This window comes from Chroicocephalus ridibundus, chromosome 22 (assembly GCF_963924245.1).
Source record: "Chroicocephalus ridibundus chromosome 22, bChrRid1.1, whole genome shotgun sequence".
Classification (NCBI taxonomy): Eukaryota; Metazoa; Chordata; class Aves; order Charadriiformes; family Laridae; genus Chroicocephalus; species Chroicocephalus ridibundus.
Genome location: NC_086305.1, coordinates 6,751,232 through 6,770,956, shown reverse-complemented (window position 1 = coordinate 6,770,956; position 19,725 = coordinate 6,751,232). Strand labels below are relative to the sequence as shown.

General features: G+C 45.8%; 1 protein-coding gene across 2 annotated transcripts in view; it reads left to right on the top strand.

The window, feature by feature from the left end:
* The first annotated feature begins 657 nt into the window (after nt 1-657).
* ELAVL1 (ELAV like RNA binding protein 1) overlaps nt 658-19,725 on the top strand; it is a 53,225-nt gene continuing 34,157 nt past the window's right edge. Inside the window, exons 1-3 of one of the 2 annotated variants that reach the window (XM_063358382.1) lie at nt 669-772; nt 5,937-6,154; nt 12,015-12,198. In XM_063358382.1, the coding sequence (XP_063214452.1) occupies nt 12,027-12,198 (172 nt within the window). In that variant the 5' untranslated portion in view covers nt 669-772; nt 5,937-6,154; nt 12,015-12,026. Of the gene's footprint in view, nt 773-5,936; nt 6,155-12,014; nt 12,199-19,725 lie in introns of both variants that reach the window. The other variant, XM_063358383.1, reaches the window with a different exon arrangement.

The window sequence follows — 19,725 nt, the reverse complement described above, 5'->3', positions numbered from 1 at the left end:
TCACTTCTGTCTCGTTTACACGGGAACAATTTCATCTCTCCAGGGAGGCTCCTGTGCCTGAGCTACGGCTGGTGTGCGATGCCACGGGGAGAGAAGTAACAGGGAGGCGCCGGCCAGGCACCCCGAGCCTGGGCCTGCCGTGCCACATCTGCTGCTCAGGCCTCGCTTCTGCCACGGGGAAAGACTTTTATTTCTCCTCCTGCGAGAGCAGCAGGGCAGGACCCACGCAGGAGCAGCCATGGAGGTCCACCTCCTCCTCCCAGCTCCCTCCCACGGCTTCAGCCGACCTCAGGGCGAAGGCCGAGGCTGGGGGGCGCCGGCTCCGCTCTTGGGATCACTCTGCTCAGGCTGCCCGCCGCTTCCCGCCAGCCTCTGCGGGAGCCCCGCAGGCCCGCTCCTCTCCCGCAGCGGCTGCCTGCAGCCCCGGCAGACGGGCCGGAACCACCCCTTCCCCGCCGGCCGAGGGCCCGGAGGCGGCGCCCCCCACCAGCCCCGTCCCCGGTGGGCTCGGGAGGAGGCGGCGGGCCCGGGGGCGGCGCGCGGGCTCCGCTCCCCGCGCCAGGCCGCCAGCGCCGCACGCGCAGCGCCCCTCCCCGCCGGCCTTTGACGGACGGGCCGCGGGGCCAATGGGGCGCGGGGCACGTGCGCGCGGCAGCCAACGGGGCTCGGTGGGCGGGGCGGGGGCGTGGCCGGCGGCGCTGCGAGCGGCTTGTTGTGCGCGCTGCGGAGCCGTTAGCCTCCCGCTGCACAGGCCCTGCCGAGCCGGCCACAGGTGAGGCCGCGCCGCCGCCGGCTGCGGGGCGGCGCCCGTCGAGCCCCCGGCGGCGCCCGCCAGGCTGGCGCGGGCGGGAGCGGGCGGCGAGGGCCGCGCCAGCGAGGCGGAGGCCGAGGCCTGGGCCTGCGGGGGGGAGGGGCCGGGCGCGGGGGGAGCGCGGGCCCGGGGCGGCCGGGCGGCGAGCGGGGCCGCGGCCTGCGGGCCGGAGGCGGGCCTGCGGCCTGCGCGGCGGCGAGGGCCTGCGGGAGGCGGATGGGGCACGGGCGGCGGAGGAGGGCCCGAGGCCTCCGCGCTCCTGGCCGAGAAGGCCGTGGGTCGCGCCGGCCGGGGCTGGCGCGGAGGGGGCCGGCCCCGGCTGGCGGAGGCGCTGCCCGGTTCCGTGCCTTATCCTGGAGCTTTTTATCTTCTGGTTAATGCCGTTGCCTTTCGTATTTATTTGGCCTGTGTCTGCACGGACGCGGCTTTTAAATCTCCCACCTTCGTTAAGACTGGCGCATCTTTATTGACTGGCAGTATCTGAGGGTGGGCTTCCTAATGAGGACAATGCGTGTGAGTATTAGTGCAGATTTGGGCCGGCTAGGAGCAGGGTAAAGCAGTGCTGCGCTGAGTGCGTTTGGCCGGAAGAAATCCTGACTAAAGTAGCAGTCCACTGTTGTTAGTACTCGTGGGAGGCTTTTCAAAGTAGAGCGCTTACCGTTTTTTAGTGATTAGAAGAGGCAAGAATGTATTAGGAGGCCATTCAGTGGGAGGGCGTGGGTGAAAGGAACGTGTGTGGAGGTAGCCGGGAGAAAGGGCTACTGAGCTCTGCTGGAATAGTTGTGTGGAAGCGTGTGCTGGCTACCATATTCTGTAATGCTGGGTAGCGGAGTAGCATTATCTGTTGGGCAGAGGCTCATATCTGAGACTTGCTGAGAAGGGAAGCATGTTTCCTTGCATGAAGGATTTGCACTGGGATCCTGTGGACCACTTAATGAGGCATCTGTGGAAAATAAAGGAGGAAAGAAATGGGAAGGGTAGAGATTCATTCTCTCTGTTAATGTTTGTCGTTGTTGACATTTGATCACTTTATGGTCTCTGTATTTCTGTTCCTTTTTCCTTTTATACCCTGAATGTGGATGTTTTTCTGCTCATATCACTCAGTTCTTACCAGCCTTTCATTCCCGGTACTCATGTTTTAACCTCTTTTTCTTCCTAGATGTGTATGAACAGAGTTCTCTGACTTGTGCATCTCTTTAAAACTGGAGTGATGCTTAGGTTCCATAGGCTTTATCAAGGCTGTATGGTTCATATGATTTCTTAGATCTCTGTTGACTCTTGGGTTATGTGTGTGTTGTATGATAGATAATAAAGTCTAGGTTCCTGAGCTTGTAGGTCTGTGCAGCATGATACATTACTCTGTGACTGTCCTAGTTTTTGTTCTGCAGCAGTATAACTGTATTTGTATAATGATGCTAATGAGCCTGTGGTTTCATGATTCAAAGTGTTCAACAGTCCTGAGTTATAGAACAACGGCCTGCACTTGCAGTAGGCTCTTCCCTTGGCTTGATTGGAATATGACCAGGAACATCTTAAGCTAGTATGGTTCTTAAATTTATTGTATAGTGAGTTTATAGCCTTAGTTATTTAGCCCTGATGTGGGTCGTTCTGCAGCACCAGATAAAGGTGGCCCTACTGCTTTCTGATGTGAGCTGTCTCACGCCGTGCCAGGTTTGTGGGAAGAGCAGTTGTAGTAAGCACAGTCTAAATGGAAATGTGAATATTGTGTCTAGCGTCTTTCTTAACTTAATCACGTCTGTTGCATGTGGCCAGTGTCTAGTGCTAGCATTAGCTTACTCTGTTTTCTGGTCTTTGCATGTTTTGTCACTTTTTGTTTTTCCTGAAAAAATACCCTCCCTGTCTTGACCTGTCAGAGGCATGTCATTTTACTTTTGGAATCTGTTTCTTTAAGCTGTTGTGCCAGCCTGCTTTTTTTCCTGAAACTTGGTCTCTGTCTTGTTTCTTGCTTATTTGTTACATGCCCTCTGTGAATTGATGACAGAAAAATGTTACTAGATGTTGCAGTGACTACATGTCTTGTGGATAACCTACCTCTGAAGGTGGTAGACTTTCAGTTACAGAAAACTCGAGCTTGCTGTATTTGCAGACTTCAAAAAGATACTTAAGAGAAGCTGTTATTTTTGCACCTCCAAGTACTTTTAGAAAAAGCATGGAAGGCAGCTGTAGGAGATTCCGACCAATTTAAGCATTTGGGAAGAGTGACATAGTTCAACAAACAAGAGGTGTTAAATTTTGCCTTCTGTTCGAGGTTGGTCAGGACACATCTCCTTTCTGATGTGCATTTCTGTGATCTAGGCACCTGCAGTCTTCAAACTGCTGGCCTAAATGATCCATTTGATTATACAACCTTGTTATATGTAGGTGATGTATGCAAAAATAGATTTTAAGCTGCTTTTGTTTTGGTTTTTTTGGGGGCGGAGATGTTCTTCATGTGCATTGGTTTGCTGCTTTTTATTTTATTTTTTTAAATATTAGTAGCAGTGGCATAGTAACTATAAAGTATGATTTTTTTTTTCCTCTTGCCCACCGCTTTCATGGCCTCCTTGTAGGAGTGCAGTAGCAAGTTGTGGTGTCTCATCAAGCCTTCAGAGATGGCTTTCCAGCTCCTTGTTTTGTGCTGGTGAACAAGTTGGGTGCTGTCTCCTCCTCCTGTTAGTTCCCTTGCCTTCCTGTCCCATCAAAGTGAAAGTACCAGCTGCTAATCCAAGGATGGATCAATGTGTGGGGCAGCTGTTTTCAGAATGTGTCTGGAATCCATAGTTCTTATGTCCACTTCTCACCTACCGCAAGTGTCCTGTGTATAGGAAACAATTTGTTCCCTCACAGCACAATTCTTTGTCTCCAGATGTTTTTTTGTAGGTGAAAAAATTGCCAGAGGCAACTGTTGCACACTCTCTAGAACAAGGAAGATAATAACTTTTTGTGTTTTGTTTTGTTTTTTTTTTTTAACATCTGGTTATCGTAAACCTATCCTTTTTAACATACCAGTGCAGAAGGTGAGACAGTCTTAGCTGCAAAAAGTTGTCCGTCTGTCCCTTCTCTGTTTAAGAGCTCCGTTATGTTAACTGTCAGCATCTTTGACCCTGGGACAAGACAACTGTGGAAGGTGTGGGTGTGAAGCTCTGAGCAGAGCTCTGTAGCCTACCCTCTCTGTCAAGGCTGTTGACCTTGAAAGACAGGGAAACCTCAGATCTAGCTGCAGATGTTTAGTATCTGAACTGCATAGTTTCCAGTTGGCCCTTGTTCATACCTGTCCAGCTGAGATGATCCTCCCCTTTGTGTTAAAGCAGCAGTGGATGGAAATTATGGCCAGTCTGCATCTGATTTCTGACAGCATCCTAACTATAATGAATTTCGTTCCTGGGAATTGAGTATAGTTCATCAGACTGATGGTAAAACGAGGTCGTTCCTCTGAAGAATGCAGCTTATTTTTTGACCTCAAATATTTCTGTCTCTGAATGGCCATAGAAGCATTGACAAAAACACTTACCTTGATGATGTCATTCAATAATATGTTATACTAGAAATCATTGATTTAGCATATGGAAATAAAGTTTGTTGAAATGCAGTAGTAGGTTTTAGAAATAACCAGTTCTGGTGCAGAGATATTTTTATTTTCAGAACTAACAAAAATGTTGGAATCTCCGATTCAGTCAAGCTAAGGAGAAAAAGGGCAGTGTCTTCATTCCAGGTTCGCAAAGGGGGAGAGGACTCAATAAAAAAATGAGATCTATTAACTCTGAAAAATCCAAAGGACTGGCAAGCAGAAAGGATTTATTTGGTTGCCGGGTTTACAAGCAGAACTTACACGTTAGCGTGGAAGGAACATATATTACGATTTAAGCAAGTTATGTGGCTTAACGCTTAGAGTTTCAGTGTAACAGAATCTTCCTGTCTAAAGACAAACGTGTTGGTTTTTTTTAAGTGACCTTCATTAGCCTGTTTCAGTAGACTGAGTTGGTTTCAGTCTTGGGGAGGAGGGAGAGTACAAATACCAAAGAAATCAAATTGAGCATTGAATTTAAATTTCTCCTGTTTGTGGATTTAAAATATCGTGTCTGAGGGGAGAGGAATTCCGAGGAGACAGCTATGTGGGAGAGAATACTGATGTTATTGATCACTGTGGGACAATAAAGAGAGAAATAGGGTACCAGTACAGTTTGAGGGAAGGAATCTGTGATGCCTCGCTTTCTGCCTTTAAGTTTTCGTGTGTACCCAAACATCATGCTTCAAAGTTCAGGAAGATGGCTATTCCGAGGGAACATAAAGATTCATGCTCGTGAAATACAGTAGCTGCCCATCAGGCTAAGCAAGCATACCAAGCAAGAAGAGGTGAGATCAAGATTCTTCCTTTGTGGTCAGGGACTTGCTTTTTGGAAACAGCGTCAGGTATCTCAAACATCGGCCCATTACTTGGGATCTACATTATTTTTATTCATAAAGAGGACTTAAGCATTACTACCTGTCTTTACAGGTATACGTTGAAATAATCTGTTGAAAGACTTAAGCATGTAGCTCAGATCTGAGTAGAGGTTTTGAAGTGCGTGACCTGTGTTGTGCGTGTACATGCTAGGATAACCTGTTATGTTAAACTTCACATTTTTTTCCCTCGTATGCTGTATAAACGTAGAAGGGTCTGGATTAAGAAATAGATGTATTCTGGTTGTGGAGCACTGGGAGATGTTTCTGTTTTCTGGGAGGCATATAGGCCTAGTGGAGGTTTTTCTGCTGGCGTGGCTTCTAAGGTGAATCATTTTGTTTCTTGCATTGATTTGAGAAGAAAACATGGGTATCTTTTTCCCCAGTCTCTGTCCTTTCTATGCCTTGATTAAACTCTTGCTTCTCAGTCCTGTCTTGACAGCTGGCTGCAAACCAAGTTTTTGCGTGGCAATACTGTCAATACTGTGTTGGATCATTCTTGAGAACTGTTTTCCGGAAACAGCCAAAGCTAGTGGAGGCTCTGCAGGCCCTTCTCTGTGTCGCATTGCTTCTGGCATGTGGTCAAACCTAGACATCTCAGCACCTCTGCATCGGCCTTTTGCAGCTGTGTGGCTTGGTTTTGCACTTCCCTTGATGTAGTAGTGTCCTTTTTGTTCTATTTCAGGTGTGATCTCCAAGGAAGACTGCTCAGCAGCTTCAAAATGGAGGGGTAGAGCAGTGTCCAAGACAGATAGTCAAACTTGTTGTTTGCCTTTGAGTCAACCATGACTTGCAGGGGAGGCATGTCAACAAATATCATCCATGTGCTGAAGAAACAGGAGGCGGTCTCTTCTTTGTATAGCCCTGAAGTTCTACTTGAAGAACCCCATCAAGATTCTTGAGGTCAGCCAGTGTATTTAAGACTAAACCCTTGAGACTGAAGTCCAAGTTGATCAAGACAGCTCACCAGCAGAACTCTGCCAAGGTCACTTGTTCTGGTGCAGGATCCCTGTTCATTCACCAGTATTAATCCCAAGAAGGGGACCTCATCAACGCAGGGACTCAGTGAAACACTGTCTCCTGCATAGCATGTCCTAGGTGATGCTAACTTGCACTTTGCAAAGACAGCAGCTTCAGTTCTCCCGTGGTTTGAGAACCACGCTGTGCTCGCTGTGGCCCGTTCCCAGCGTTCCAGTGAAGGTCCCCCGAACTCGGTGCCACAATACTTTAACACATTCATCTGTCTCTCTTTGGCCAAGTGTCAGATATCGGTGTAGTCTGTGTGCTTCTGATAGCAAAGACAAGAAGTATGTCTGAGGTAGCTCTGACCTCCTTGTGTTCAGCACAGCTAGTGCTAGTGCTCCCCTGCGCATCTGCAGCACTACGTGGCCTTCGCTGTCTGGAGAACTATATTGCATGAATGAGGTCAGTTGCTGGAGTGATAAGACCTGCTGCCTGGATTTTAATGAAGGTGCTAATTGCTGGCATGAAGGAGCACAGGGCTCCTTGCTCCTGGAAGAATTTCCTGTCTTAAGTTCTGCAGTAGCTAAAATGCTCGTGTTGTTATCATCTGTTTAGGTGTCTACATTCGAGTCTGTGATCCCAGTAGTGGGATCTGGTGCCTCTACAGGCCTGTGGACAAGGTGAAGGTACGCTAAGCCTCTTGCCTGATCTTGAAGACAGACAGTTTCTTTCTTGCCAGTGTTCCCGTTTCAGATTATCTCCTCAGATGTGTACAGGTCTTCCTTCTTACCAGATGTCTCCCTGTGAACGACTTAATAGCACTGCCTCCTAGAATTCTAGGTGGAGATACTGTCAGTTGGAAAAATCTTTTATTGGTCTGTTGCCAAAACCATCTGTGTCATTTTTCTTTTAAATGTTCTGAGATCTTGTGCACCTTCGTAAGGTGGTTGTCATGGTCAGTGCAACGTTTCTGGGGAAAAAAAAACAACAAACAAACCCAAAAAACCTTGGAGAGCTTCCTGAGTCCAGTTCCTCAGGTCCCGAGTTCCTCATTCCAGTCCTGAGAATGCAGACCTGGCTGTTGGTGAACGACACTCTTCGAAGCGGGTAGTAAAGCGCTGGGCTATGTGAATTTGAGCACCTCCAGAGTCAATGGGAGACTTGAGCACCGAACACACAGTTCCCGTTGGTTGCTCTGCATCCTTGGCACTGTATGTTTGAGGGCATCTTACACAAGGAAGAAAAAGAAGGCTGCCTTTTAAGACAACCTGTTGCAGGTTTATTTTTAAAAAAAAAACAAACCCTACCTAATTTTAGGAACTGCAATGCAATGGAACTTAATCTTAAGATTTCCTTTTTTTGGGACATAGAATTGAAGGCTTTTTTTGGAAAGGCTGCAAAGTACCAGTCTCATTGCAGCTCCCCTTCCCAAATGGAGCTGTTAGGCCTTTTTCCATCCTTGACCTGTCTACTGAGAATGTGATCGCGTTCAGATTTCTGATTTATGTCAACATGGATTGACAAACATGAGTTAATGAAGTTAGAGATCCAAGTTAGTTGCTAGGCCTCGTTCTCCGGTCTGGAATATTTACTGATGCTAATTTGAATCCCTCTTTGATAAGGAAAGATCAGGAGATTCCCTCAACATATTTCGGTGAGAGCAGAATAAACTTGTTTTCTTATGTAGCATTTCTTAGTTCATCCATATTGACCATTTTATGGCCTTTCCTTTTTGGAATTCTTTTCAGCATGCAAAGGTTAACAATTCTCCAGGGGCTGCCTTTATTCTCAACGGTATGAGAACTGTTCACCACCAGCGGAGGAAGCGGTTTCCCACTCACTTCCAGGATGGCCAGAAAGTGTTAGTCTTGCAGTAGATTGTGCAAGTGCTTGGGGAGAGATTAGGAAGAAAGGAGCATCTTCTTTATCAGCACTCTGCTCCTTTCCTCTACTGTGCCTTTGTCGCTTCTGCATACGTTCTTCCTCTTATCCCATGAAAACATTTGCCAGACCTTTATGGAAGGGCTTCCTATAACTTTTCTAATATCTGAAGAAAAGCAGATGGAAGGCTTCCTTCACAGTTCTAATTGCTCCTGAATCAACAGTGCCCTAGGCACTGCTTGTTTATCACGGGGAGATAGAGATGGTGAGCGTTGCAGACAGCGAGATTAGAGGCTGTGGTAAAATGATTTAAAGTTGATAGCCACTTGCCAAACTCCTGTCAATTTTGCTTAATGCCAGATATAAGCCTGGGAACTTGCCGTCATGGTGTGCTGGGGAGTTTTCTGCGCTTGGTGTCTAGCTGCGGTGTCTCCTTTCTAGGCAGCATATAGACCTTGGAGGATAAGGAAAATAGTTTTATTTATTTATTTTAAAAAAAGTTTTTGGAAAGCGTTAGAATACATAGCAACTTCTTAAACTTGGCAGGAGGGTAATATTGGCAGCAGGAAGGATTTGTATCTCATCGTGGGCAAATCTGGTTAGTGACAGAAATTTGAACTTTAGTCTTGTAAAGCTGGAAAAAATCGCAGCGCTTCTCCCTTTGCTTACTAAATATTCTGATTGTACCGTACCACGTCTGTGCTCATCAACACATTGGTGTGTTGTAGGGCTTGAATTTTATACGGGACGAAGGCAAGCGAAGTTGCCTTCCGTTAAAACAATTTTGAAAACTTTAAGTCATCTGGTTTTATAGCTCTGCCGTGCTGAACAACGAAGGTTCAGCTGTTTGAGTGTCAGTTACCAGCACAGGGAGGTTGTGCCCGGGCACTTCTAACAGAGCTGAAAGGGAACATGTATCTAATGCCATAATTTCCCAGTAGAACTGAGACAACCTGGCAGCATAAAATCATCCGATGGGGGAGTCTCTTCCCCTGCTTCTAGCTCTGCGTTTTCTCCTCTTTCTCTCCTCTCCTCCGGCATTAGCGCTGGTGCTTATCGTGCTGCAAGGAAAGCAGATTAAAACTGCTGACACAAGAAAAAGCGCTTCCCTCCTGGTGTAGTTTTCCATTGCTTTCGTGGCACGAATTGGTTATCCTGTGGGCAGAAGGGTGCTGGGGCTTGCTCCTGGGGACACTGGAAATGCAGAAATGAGGGTGGAAGGTTCATCGGTGGGAGAGGGGGAGCAAGACTTCTCTAACCTGCCAGCTGTTAGCGCTTCAGCACATACTAAAAAAAAAAAAAAAGAGGGGATTCAGTTTAGATCTATACTGTGCTAAATGTCAGGTTAACATAAGTCTAGTCATGGTTTATTCTAAAATGGTGTATTCTGTTGTCACCGCTTTAAAAAATCTGACCTTCCTAAGAAGAAAGTATGAAGTAAATGCCAAACATGACTTAAGTACTGGTGAAGGGACTGAAAGTCCCTTCCTGCAGGCAGCATTCCCTTTCTAGATGTAGGATTTCTAGTTGCTCTTCCTGACTTTTTCCGTTATTCCGACAACTTCAGGTTGTCAGTAGCAGTGCGGTCCCTGAAAGGCTCATCCTTTGAGGGATCTGATTGGTAAAATAAAGCTGTGTTACCATTGCTGCTCAGGCCCTTGGCATCGGGGGCAGCGACGTCTGTAGTTTCACAAAAATCCGGAAGCTGATGCTACATAGTTGTCTTGTGTTGATTTTTGTAACTCAAAATCACCTTATTTGAGAATCATTTGTAGTTATATCAGGGAGTGTAATGATAGGACGAGGGGTAATGGTTTCAAACTGAAGGAAGGGAGACTTAGGTGAGATGTGAGGCAGAAATTGTTTGCTGTGAGGGTGGTGAGCCCCTGGCCCAGGTTGCCCAGAGAAGCTGTGGCTGCCCCATCCCTGGAGGGGTTCAAGGGCAGGTTGGCCGGGGCTTGGAGCAACCTGGGCTGGTGGGAGGTGTCCCTGCCCAGGGCAGGGGGTGGCACTGGGTGGGTTTTAAGGTCCCTTCCCACCCAAACCAGTCTGTGATTCTATATGAATGCTTCTGACCCATCTTAATGCAAAAATAAATTGCTAAACGTAGCCAGTATTAACTACATGGAATGGCAGTGCTTGCTGGCTCACAGCACTGGGATGAGCGAGAAGCTTTTGCATCCTCTGAACACCTGACCTGGTGTTTTACTGGTGGCCGAGAAGCAATAATACCTTAAACTGTTGTAATTCAGCTGAGATTGATTATCTCCTCGGGCAAGACTCGCACTGTGCTAGTGATCCCCGCTTCAGTTCTCAAGCAAACTGCAGCTAGAGGAATTTTAATAGTAGTTACTTACGTACAGCATCTTATGTTATTCTTTTGGCCAAAGGATTGTATTGGCCAGAAGTTCTATTAAAGTAAACACAAAGCTCTTCTTTGAGCCTGTGGTAATTAATTCTTCTGTGGTGGCACTGAGAGGCTCAATGAGAAGCGGATTTAATGTTGAACTTGGAAGGTTTACACTGAACTTTCAGAAGGGAGTTAGGGTTGTAAGTCTGCCTTCATTTCATCCAAAAATAAAAGCGCTTGGTCTTATGGGCCTTACTGGTGGAGTCTGAATTGGAAACACATTCATACTCAAACATTATTGTGACTTTATGGTGTGGATTGACATGTCTGTGTGCTGCTAATAGGCCAGAGTGTTGGGATTCGGTGGTAAAATGCACAAGTAGTGAGGACTTCAGAGGAGGAGTGCTGATGAATTAACTTCAGGGGTTTAGCAGCTTTTCTGTTAATTCTGTGTGCTCCGCAGCTGGTTTTAAGAGTTGTTAAACAGAACTGTGTATTTTGGAGCTAGAAATGTTTGGCGCTCTGGGACTGAAAGGACGAACAAATCTGCAGCAGCAAACTCGAGAACCAGAGTCTGGAACCATACAAGAAATTAGCTCCCTGGTGGTGGTGGTTTCCAGAAAGAACGTGCCAGTCTCGGGTTCCTGAATCTGCTAGACCTCATTTTTTCTCCTGTTGGAGGAATGGGTTTAGGTATCCTGATTTTCTCAGAAATTGTCAAATCCTGTGACAATTTCAAAGTAGTTGTAAAAATGCTTTAAAATTTATTCTTCTGGGAGGCCGTGAAGGAAGAGCAGCTCGGGTCTGGTGGGAGCTTGGGTGGTAGATGTCCTCTGCAGCTAAGATGTCGGGATTCAGTCCCTGCTGCTGCCTGGCTAAGGCAGAGAATATCTTCACGTGATGGAATTTCTGGATGTTTTCTCAAGGCTTTCTTTGAAAAGGTGCAAAAAATAGAAACTCAGTCAAATACTCAATATGCACCAAAGTTTGTGCTCCAGTCCAGGTTCTTCTGTTCCATGTATGCAATTAAGCAGTCACCCAAAGGCAACCGTTTAGCAATAGCAGGGCCTTCAGATGCAGGATAAGCAACGTGTGAAAGAGGAAATATTTAGAAAATAAATAGTCCCTGGTTGAAATACTGAAGTTTTGATTCTGGCTCGTGAAGCGCTTGGACATGGGGAACCTGATTTTTTAACTCTGTTGTTGTGAATACTTCGGTGTTTACAGGAATGTGTACAAAATCTGTCTCGATGATTTTTATTTTTTTTTAATTAATGAAAAAAACCAAAACAAAACCAAAAACCAACAACCCTTAAGAGCTCTTTAATGGCTCATAGTTTTGGAAGATGCCATGATTGTTAGTTTGAAGGAATGAATTGTTCTGGAATTTTCAACAAATAATGTTTTGTTTTGTGAGTGGAAAAAATGCGTAGTCAAAACTGTTGCTTGTTCTCTTTTTTTTTTTTTTTTTCCCCCTAAAATAAACATTCAAACTTAGTTCAGGTGGAGAAAGTTTGGCTTATTGAAATGCAAAGACCTAGAACTTACTTGGGATTTTTCTCTTCACAGATATTTTATAAAATGTCTAATGGTTATGAAGATCACATGGCTGAAGATTGCAGGGACGATATTGGTAGAACAAATTTAATTGTGAACTACCTCCCTCAGAACATGACGCAAGATGAGTTACGGAGTCTATTTAGCAGTATTGGCGAAGTTGAATCTGCAAAACTTATTCGGGACAAAGTTGCAGGTATAGTCCAGTATATAAGAAATTTTTACTTTGTGGTAGACTGCTCAAGCAAATACTTACTTGAATGCAATTTAATGTAAAAATATTAAATATTTGTGTGTGTCTGTGTGCAACCAAACTACTGACAAGTATGCATGTAACTAGAGTAATGCTAAGACGAGTTACTGAGGATTAGGAAGACAGTCATTAATTGGGCCCTAAGTATTCTGTTTTGTATATGGTTAAGAATTGCAAGTTCCTAAATTTGCACATCAATAGGCATGTCTAAAACTAGTTTGAATTTGGTCCCCGGCTTATTTATTCTTCCTATAGTCTGGGCATTTTTCGCTCTACCAGAGCTCTAAATACGCAAACAAACTTTTTCATCTGATTTTGATCAATAAAATAAAGGTGCGGCTTGTGTCTGAAATGGTTGTAGGCCTTATCACTCTTCAGGAATTTTACTTGTAAGGTCCTTTAAATAGGATTGTTAGTAGTAGCTTTAAAAAATGAGAGGAATGGATTGTTCAGATTTCAAGGAAACATTTAAGTTTCACAAAACAGCCAGATGCTGGTAGAGCAACTGGTTCCATAAGCTGTGTCTATTTAGTTGCAGGAGCTTTTTTATCAGCTCTGTGAAGATGATTTAATCCTTGCCCAGTTAAAAAAACAAATCTTCATTTACAAATTCTGGTTGTTATTGTTCAGAATTCACAGAATCTTGGATTTAGTGGGAGAGCCTGGTTGGTTCTGTAAATAAAAGTAACCCTGCCGTTCAGTAGCGATGCACGCGTGCTTGTTCGCAGCCTGCAGACGATTGCCTTGTGGAATTTGCTGCTGCACATGCTCAATCTTGTAGCTCAGGATCTAGCACTACTGACTTAGATCGTTATCTAATCCATAACGAAACAGGTCTGAAACTATGTCACTGCCTATAAAAACTGCATGAAGGCTGATGAATCCCGTGAGAATTCTTTGTGTGTTATTTTAAATGACTTTAGTGCTTTACTTTATGTGCTTGAGAATAGACATGAGAACTGAGTAGTTAAAAAAATTTAGAATTTACTTTCGGAATGGCTTCTCTGATTTCTGTCTAATTTTCCTATTTTTTTTCAAATGAAGTTTCACATGGTAGCTGTCTGTCTAAATCTGTATTTACGGAATGTATATGTAAAATCATCATGAAATAGTCACGTAAAATACTGGTTTCTTTGAATAATTTGATAGCTGAGTAATCAGCCTGGATGTCATACAGTTTGGGATGCTTAGAAGTAGAGGCTTGCTCTGGAGGCTACTTTTGTAAGGAAATAAGATCACTTGTTTAACGGTAGCAAGCCGTTCATCAAATGTCATGGCTGATCCACAACTTAAGACTTTCAAATAAGTACAAAATTGTCTCTGTGAGAGGTGAGGGTATTTTAAATTGGAAGCAAGACCTGAAGTTTGAGAGTCTACTTTGCACTGTTCTCTGTAGCATTGACTACTCCGGTAAAGTCTGGTTAACTTTAACTTGGAACTTGACAGTGCTGGGTAGTTTAAAGTCCAAACCATATGCTTTTGTGCTTCAGGTTTTTCTTATCAGCCCTCTGAAGAATCAAAAATAAAATTCCTGTTGACGTTGCATAGAGTCCTTGAGTGCCTGTGGATAAAACGCTCGCGTTTCTTTAAAGTGATAGCGAAGTGTTTCATTCTGCCTGGCTGCGTTGGTCAGACCACTTAATTTTGTTCTGCCTAATTTTTTGTTCACTTGTGACACTGTTAGGAGCAATTCTCAGCCTTCTCCACGCTCACTGGAATATCGGTAACTAAGAACTGACTTCTTCAGGAACCTTCTAAAAGTACTATTTATTTTTTTTCTTCCTTTTGCTTTTCTTTCATCCCTTCGTGTTTACGTTAAGACTTCTGTATTGTAAAACTCCACCCTGAGCAGATCTGCTGTTTGGCTGCCCCTGAGAAGAACAGTCTTGTGGCGGTGTTCTGCTTTCCTTGTGCCACCACTTGCGTTCTTCTGGCCCCATGGAAGCAGGAAACCAGAGCTGCAGAAAAACCTGTTTAGCTCCCGGACCTTGGCTTCCGTGAGGTCAAATAAGTCATAATATCAGCATGTGAGACGTAGTGGGCTTGAGTGGCCTGGACAGGAGGGAGGTAACCTCCCCTTTTGTTGAAATTGTACTTTTTAGATCAGTTTAGTTCTTTCCAATGAAATCACAGTTTTTGTGCCCTGTAACATTCTGTTAAATCAAAGCATTTTGTCTTTGGAGTTGCCTTTATTAACTGTATTTGCAGAGTTCAAATCAGTGTTTGATAATGCTTAGTTTTCATAAAACAATGACTGATATGTATATTTTTTTCTCGATTAATTCTCTGTTAATGAAACATGTAGGGCAGAAAATGTCTCCTGCCTGGAATGCAGTTTTTAATGACTTATTGAACCTGCCTTAGTTTTCTGGAAATTGATTACTTTGGCTTTCAAATCGGTTCTTTAATCAAAGTTTTGTTTTGTTTAAGCAAAATATTTCATAATGAAGTCAAAGTCTGTACGTTGTTGGGCTTTGTTTCAAATGCAGGATGGTACTGAACGATCCTGTGTTCCATGTATTAGATTGTGTTTATAAAATTTAGAGAAACTCTTTGAAACCACTAGACTCCTTATCCTTTATTCTGTTATCGATGAATGCTGAAGAAGTTGAAAGTAGCAGCAAACCCCAGTGGCAGTTTACATTCCTCGCTATGAATTTTCTGCTTTGTGTCTGCATGGATTATAGCCGCTGGTGAAAGTGTGACTATGCGTTTGTTTTGTTGTTTGAGACATGATAACTTCTTTTTCTGTTTCGTGTTGGTTTTTTTTTTTTACAGTAACTGTAAAGAGAAGCTTGCGTACAGTAGACGAGCGTTAGGCAGGGTGCAGTGCTCCTTCATCTCTTCCAGATCATACTGGAAAGGCAGGGTGCTGGTGTCTCCGTTCTCCGATTTGTGTATTACATTCCTAAGCACTTCCAGACGTGGCTTTGCTGAACTTGTCGTGGGTGAATCAGTTACTCAGGGTCAGGGGGCAAATATTGGATTGTTGCTCTGTTGCTCACTGGCCTTGTATTTATGGTGAGTATGTCTTGGACATCCAGGATTTTCCTAAGAGAGCTATAGAATTGGATATTGTTCTTTCTGTCAGATATTGAGACTAGCACTGGCCATACCTTGGAGCTTTGAGCCCTGGGTAAACATTAGAAGGTTGCTCCCCGATATAGTATGGCACAGTGTCAAGTCAGAGATGTGCCTTTCACCCTTGCGTATGCAGGCATATTGTGGTAATTGCTGAGGCTTGTGAGTAGCCATTGACCCAATTCCGTTGACAAAATCCTCTCTTCCTGTGGTGCTGGCTCACGAGGCTGAGAGCAGGGAAAAGTACTGGGGTTTGTCCGATCAGACTGTAGCCCTCTAGAACTGACTTAGTATCATAGAATCGTTATGGTTGGAAGAGATCCTTCAGATCATCAACCGTTAACCCAACACCGCCAAACCCACCACTGACCCATGTCCCTCAGCCCCACGTCTGCCTGGCTTTTCAATCCCTCCAGGGATGGCGACTCCACCACTGCCCTGGGCAGCCTGGTCCAATGCTTGATAACACTTTTGGGGAAGAAGTTTTTCCTCATATCCATCTAAACCTCCCCTGGGGCAACTGGAGGCCATTTCCTCTTGTCCCATCGCCTGTTCCTTGGGAGAAGAGCCCGACCTCCCCTGGCTGCCCCCTCCTTTCAGGGAGCTGCAGAGAGCGAGAAGGTCTCCCCTCAGCCTCCTCTTCTCCAGGCTGAACCCCCCCAGCTCCCTCAGCCGCTCCTCACAGCACTTGTGCTCCAGACCCTGCACCAGCTCTGGTGCCCTTCTCTGGACATTTCAGACGCAATGGTGCCAAGCTTGTGCTCTGTACTGGTTTCCTACCCAGGAATGTACATACTGTTAGATGTCCTCTTTCGTGGAGCCGCTGCCTCCTATCATAGATGATCCAACAGAAGAAATATGTTCTGTACCATGTTTTTCAGTGGGGACGCTTGACTTTGGTGGGACGTCCACATTTCGGGGTCTGAGTTTCCAGCCAGTCTGCTGTGCTGGACTCATCTTACGGGTGAACATTTTTCAAGCATTTCTTCTCTTTCAGTACCGGCTAATGCAGAAATCCAGGCCTTTGTGCCGCTCTAGTCTTGCTGAATGTCTTGCAGCACAGATGCGGATGACTCGTTGTGTCAGGATGTTTGATTGCGCACAAAGCGGATGCTTCTAATCAATAGCAGTAAATTTTTTGACAAAACCTGGTCATCTTTAGTATGTTCTTCTTGCAAGTGTACGCAGGCTTTCAGTCCGTCTGGACCAAATGCTAAAGCTGAAAGTTAGTCTGCCGTGAGCGTAAGTTGTATTTAGTTTCTCTGTCTTCCCCTTATGCTGCTGAAGTGTTGGTCGTTTTGGATCCAACTGTTCTAAAGCTCTGAAAAAGTTGGGTTAAACTTTTGCCGCGTGTTTAGGGTCTCAGACTGCAGTGGGATCTGCTTATTGCTCATGACGCCCATCGCCCTGCTCTGAGTACCTTTGCTGTCTGCACCTCTCTGTGAGAGTGTTTGATGGCACTTGGTTTTGTTAGGGAGGCTTCCAACTTCTTGAGGGTTCTTGTTCCCTCCCTCACACCTTCTCTACTGCTTAAGCAGGTGTTATGGTTTGAGAAAACCCATAACTATTGTCGTTTAGGCAATTATTCTGTCACCTGATGACCCCTCCCCACCTGGAAAGGGGAATTGGGGAAAGCAAAGAAACAGGAGGGTTGAAATATAAATAGACTTAATAGGATAAGACTAAATAATTAACAATAATACTAAAGAACCAGTATTAATCCTGATACTAATATAAGATATACAAGAATGATACTCAGCCCGTTCTATCAGTAGGCAGCCGTGCACGCCCAGCAGCGGACAGTAAATGTCAGACGCTGCGAGTGCAACGGCTTTGGGAGGAAGGGAAGGGCTCAGGGGTTTGGCACCAGGGCAAGGAGCTTCTCTGGACTGCCACCATCAAGGGAGACAGAAACTACGCAGCAAACTTTCTAATTTATATCGAATGTGACGTTAATGGTATGAAATAATCCTGTTGGCCAGCCTGGGTCAAATGCCCAGGCCTCGTTCCTCCTCATCCCTGCACCTGGCAAGGCTTGAAAACACTGAGACCTTGAATCCCGCATAGCCTAGCTGGCTATAAAGTAAATATTTTCACAAATTCAGACACTAGAGTCTTCCAAAAGTGGAGTTTTCCCCAGCATTGGAAGAGAAATTAGTCCTGTGTCGCTCAACCCAGGACAGCAGGGAATAAGGTATCCCTGTGATACTCATGACTTTCTACTCTAGGGAATCCAGGGTACGATCCTTCAGACTGTGCCAAAGGCTCTGTCTGTACCTGTCAGCTACCAAAATACGGCCATCTCCCTGCAGACACTGAAAGGGGACGGTGGCTTCCTCTCAGCTGGCTGCGTTTGCTGATGTAAGTTTGAGCTCTGATGGAGCTGGCTGACGTTGAACTCCTTGATGAGCAGCCGGCAGGGGTAAAGGTATCGCTCCACTGTTGCTGAAAAACGTGGATCGGAATGGACGTTTTGGGGTGATTTGTTAAGGTTGTGTGTGGAAATCTGGGGTCCATCTCAAAACCCGCTGTCATTACGGCTCGCTCGCGCTGCAAGTGTGCACGTGGCATTCAGCTTACGGGGCCAAGAAGAAATCACCACTAGGTAGATGGAATTCCTCGGGAATCGGTATGCAGCTTCACCTTTTCCCTGTCTTTTCCTTTTCATGATGTCTTCTCTGGAAGACTCTTTCACAGAAATTATGTAGCTGAAAAAGAAAGAAATGGCTGTGTCCTTGTAAGCTCTTAAAGCAAAAAGGGAAGGAAGATTTTATTGCGGTGCTTTCAGATGCTGAAAGGCGGTAAGTAGTGGCTCATGTGACAGGGTAACTATTCATTTCACTAGTGCAGTGGACTCCAGTCTAGAAACAGAATTCTTAAGTGTTCTTGTTTTGTCAAAAGTATTTGAGTGTTCTCTTTGGCTGAAATTGTTTCCTTTTGCATGGAAAACCACCATGAAATTGCTTATGCAGTTTTGCTGTTAAAAACAAAAAACTGTGAAATTGGAATGCATCATTACCCCTGGATATTTTTTTTTCCTAGCTTTTTAATCACAATTGGTTGTATGCAATTCCTTCAAATGCGCATTCAAGAATGCCTGGCAACAAAGATTAACTTAATGAAAAGTGCGAATGCTTTGTAGACAAATTGGCCAAATACGGAAAAAGTTAACACCCCTCTAGATTTGCCAGCTTCACATAACTTCCTTTATTGTAAAATTGGCCATATAAACTACCTCAGAGGTACTTGACTTAAGCAAGGTGTTCGACACGGTCTCCCACAGCATCCTCATAGGGAAGCTTAGGAAGAGTGGGCTTGACGAACGGCCAGTAAGGTGGATAGATAACGGGTTGAAAGACAGAGCTCAGAGGGTTGTGATTAGGGGCCCAGAGTCTAGTTGGAGGTCAGTGACGATTGGTGTTCCCCAGGGGTCCAGTCCTCTTCAATCTATTCATCAATGACCTGGATGAGGGGATAGAGTGCACCCTCAGCAAGTTCGCTGATGACACAAAGCTGGCGGGGGTGGCTGACACACCGGGAGGCTGTGCTGCCATCCAGAGAGACCTGGGCAGGCTGGAGAGCTGGGTGGAGAGAAACCTTATGAAACTCAACAAGGGCAAGTGTAGGGCCCTGCACCTGGGGAGGAATAACCCCCTGCCCCAGGACAGGTTGGGGCTGACCTGCTGGAGAGCAGCTCTGTGGGAAGAGACCTGGGAGTCCTGGGGGACAACAGGGTGACCATGAGCCAGCGATGGGCCCTTGTGGCCAAGAAGGCCAATGGCATCCTGGGGGGCATCAAGAAGAGCGTGGGCAGCAGGTGGAGGGAGGTCATCCTCCCCCTCTGCTCTGCCCTGGGGAGGCCGCACCTGGGTCTCTGTGTCCAGTTCTGGGCTCCCCGGTTCCAGAAGGACAGGGAACTGCTGGAGAGGGGACAGCAAAGGGCTGCCAAGATGCTGAGGGGACTGGAACTCCTCTCTGATGAGGAAAGGCTGAGGGATTTGGGTCTCTTCAGGCTGGAAAAAAGACAACTGATGGGGGAATCTTATCAACGCTTATAAATACTGAAAGGGGGGTGTCAGGAGGATGGGGCCAGGCTCTTCTCAGTGGTGCCCGGGGACAGGACAAGGGGTAACAGGCTCAAACTTGACCATGGGAAGTTCCGTCTCAACCCGAGGAGGAACTTCTTTGCTGTGAGGGTGGCAGAGCCCTGGCACAGGCTGCCCAGAGAGGTGGTGGAGTCTCCATCTCTGGAGACATTCCAACCCCGCCTGGACGCGTTCCTGTGCCACCTGCTGTGGGTGACCCTGCTGTGGCCGGGGGTTGGAGGAGATGATCTCCAGAGGTCCCTTCCAACCCTATGATTCTACTGACTGAGCTCCAGCAAGGGTA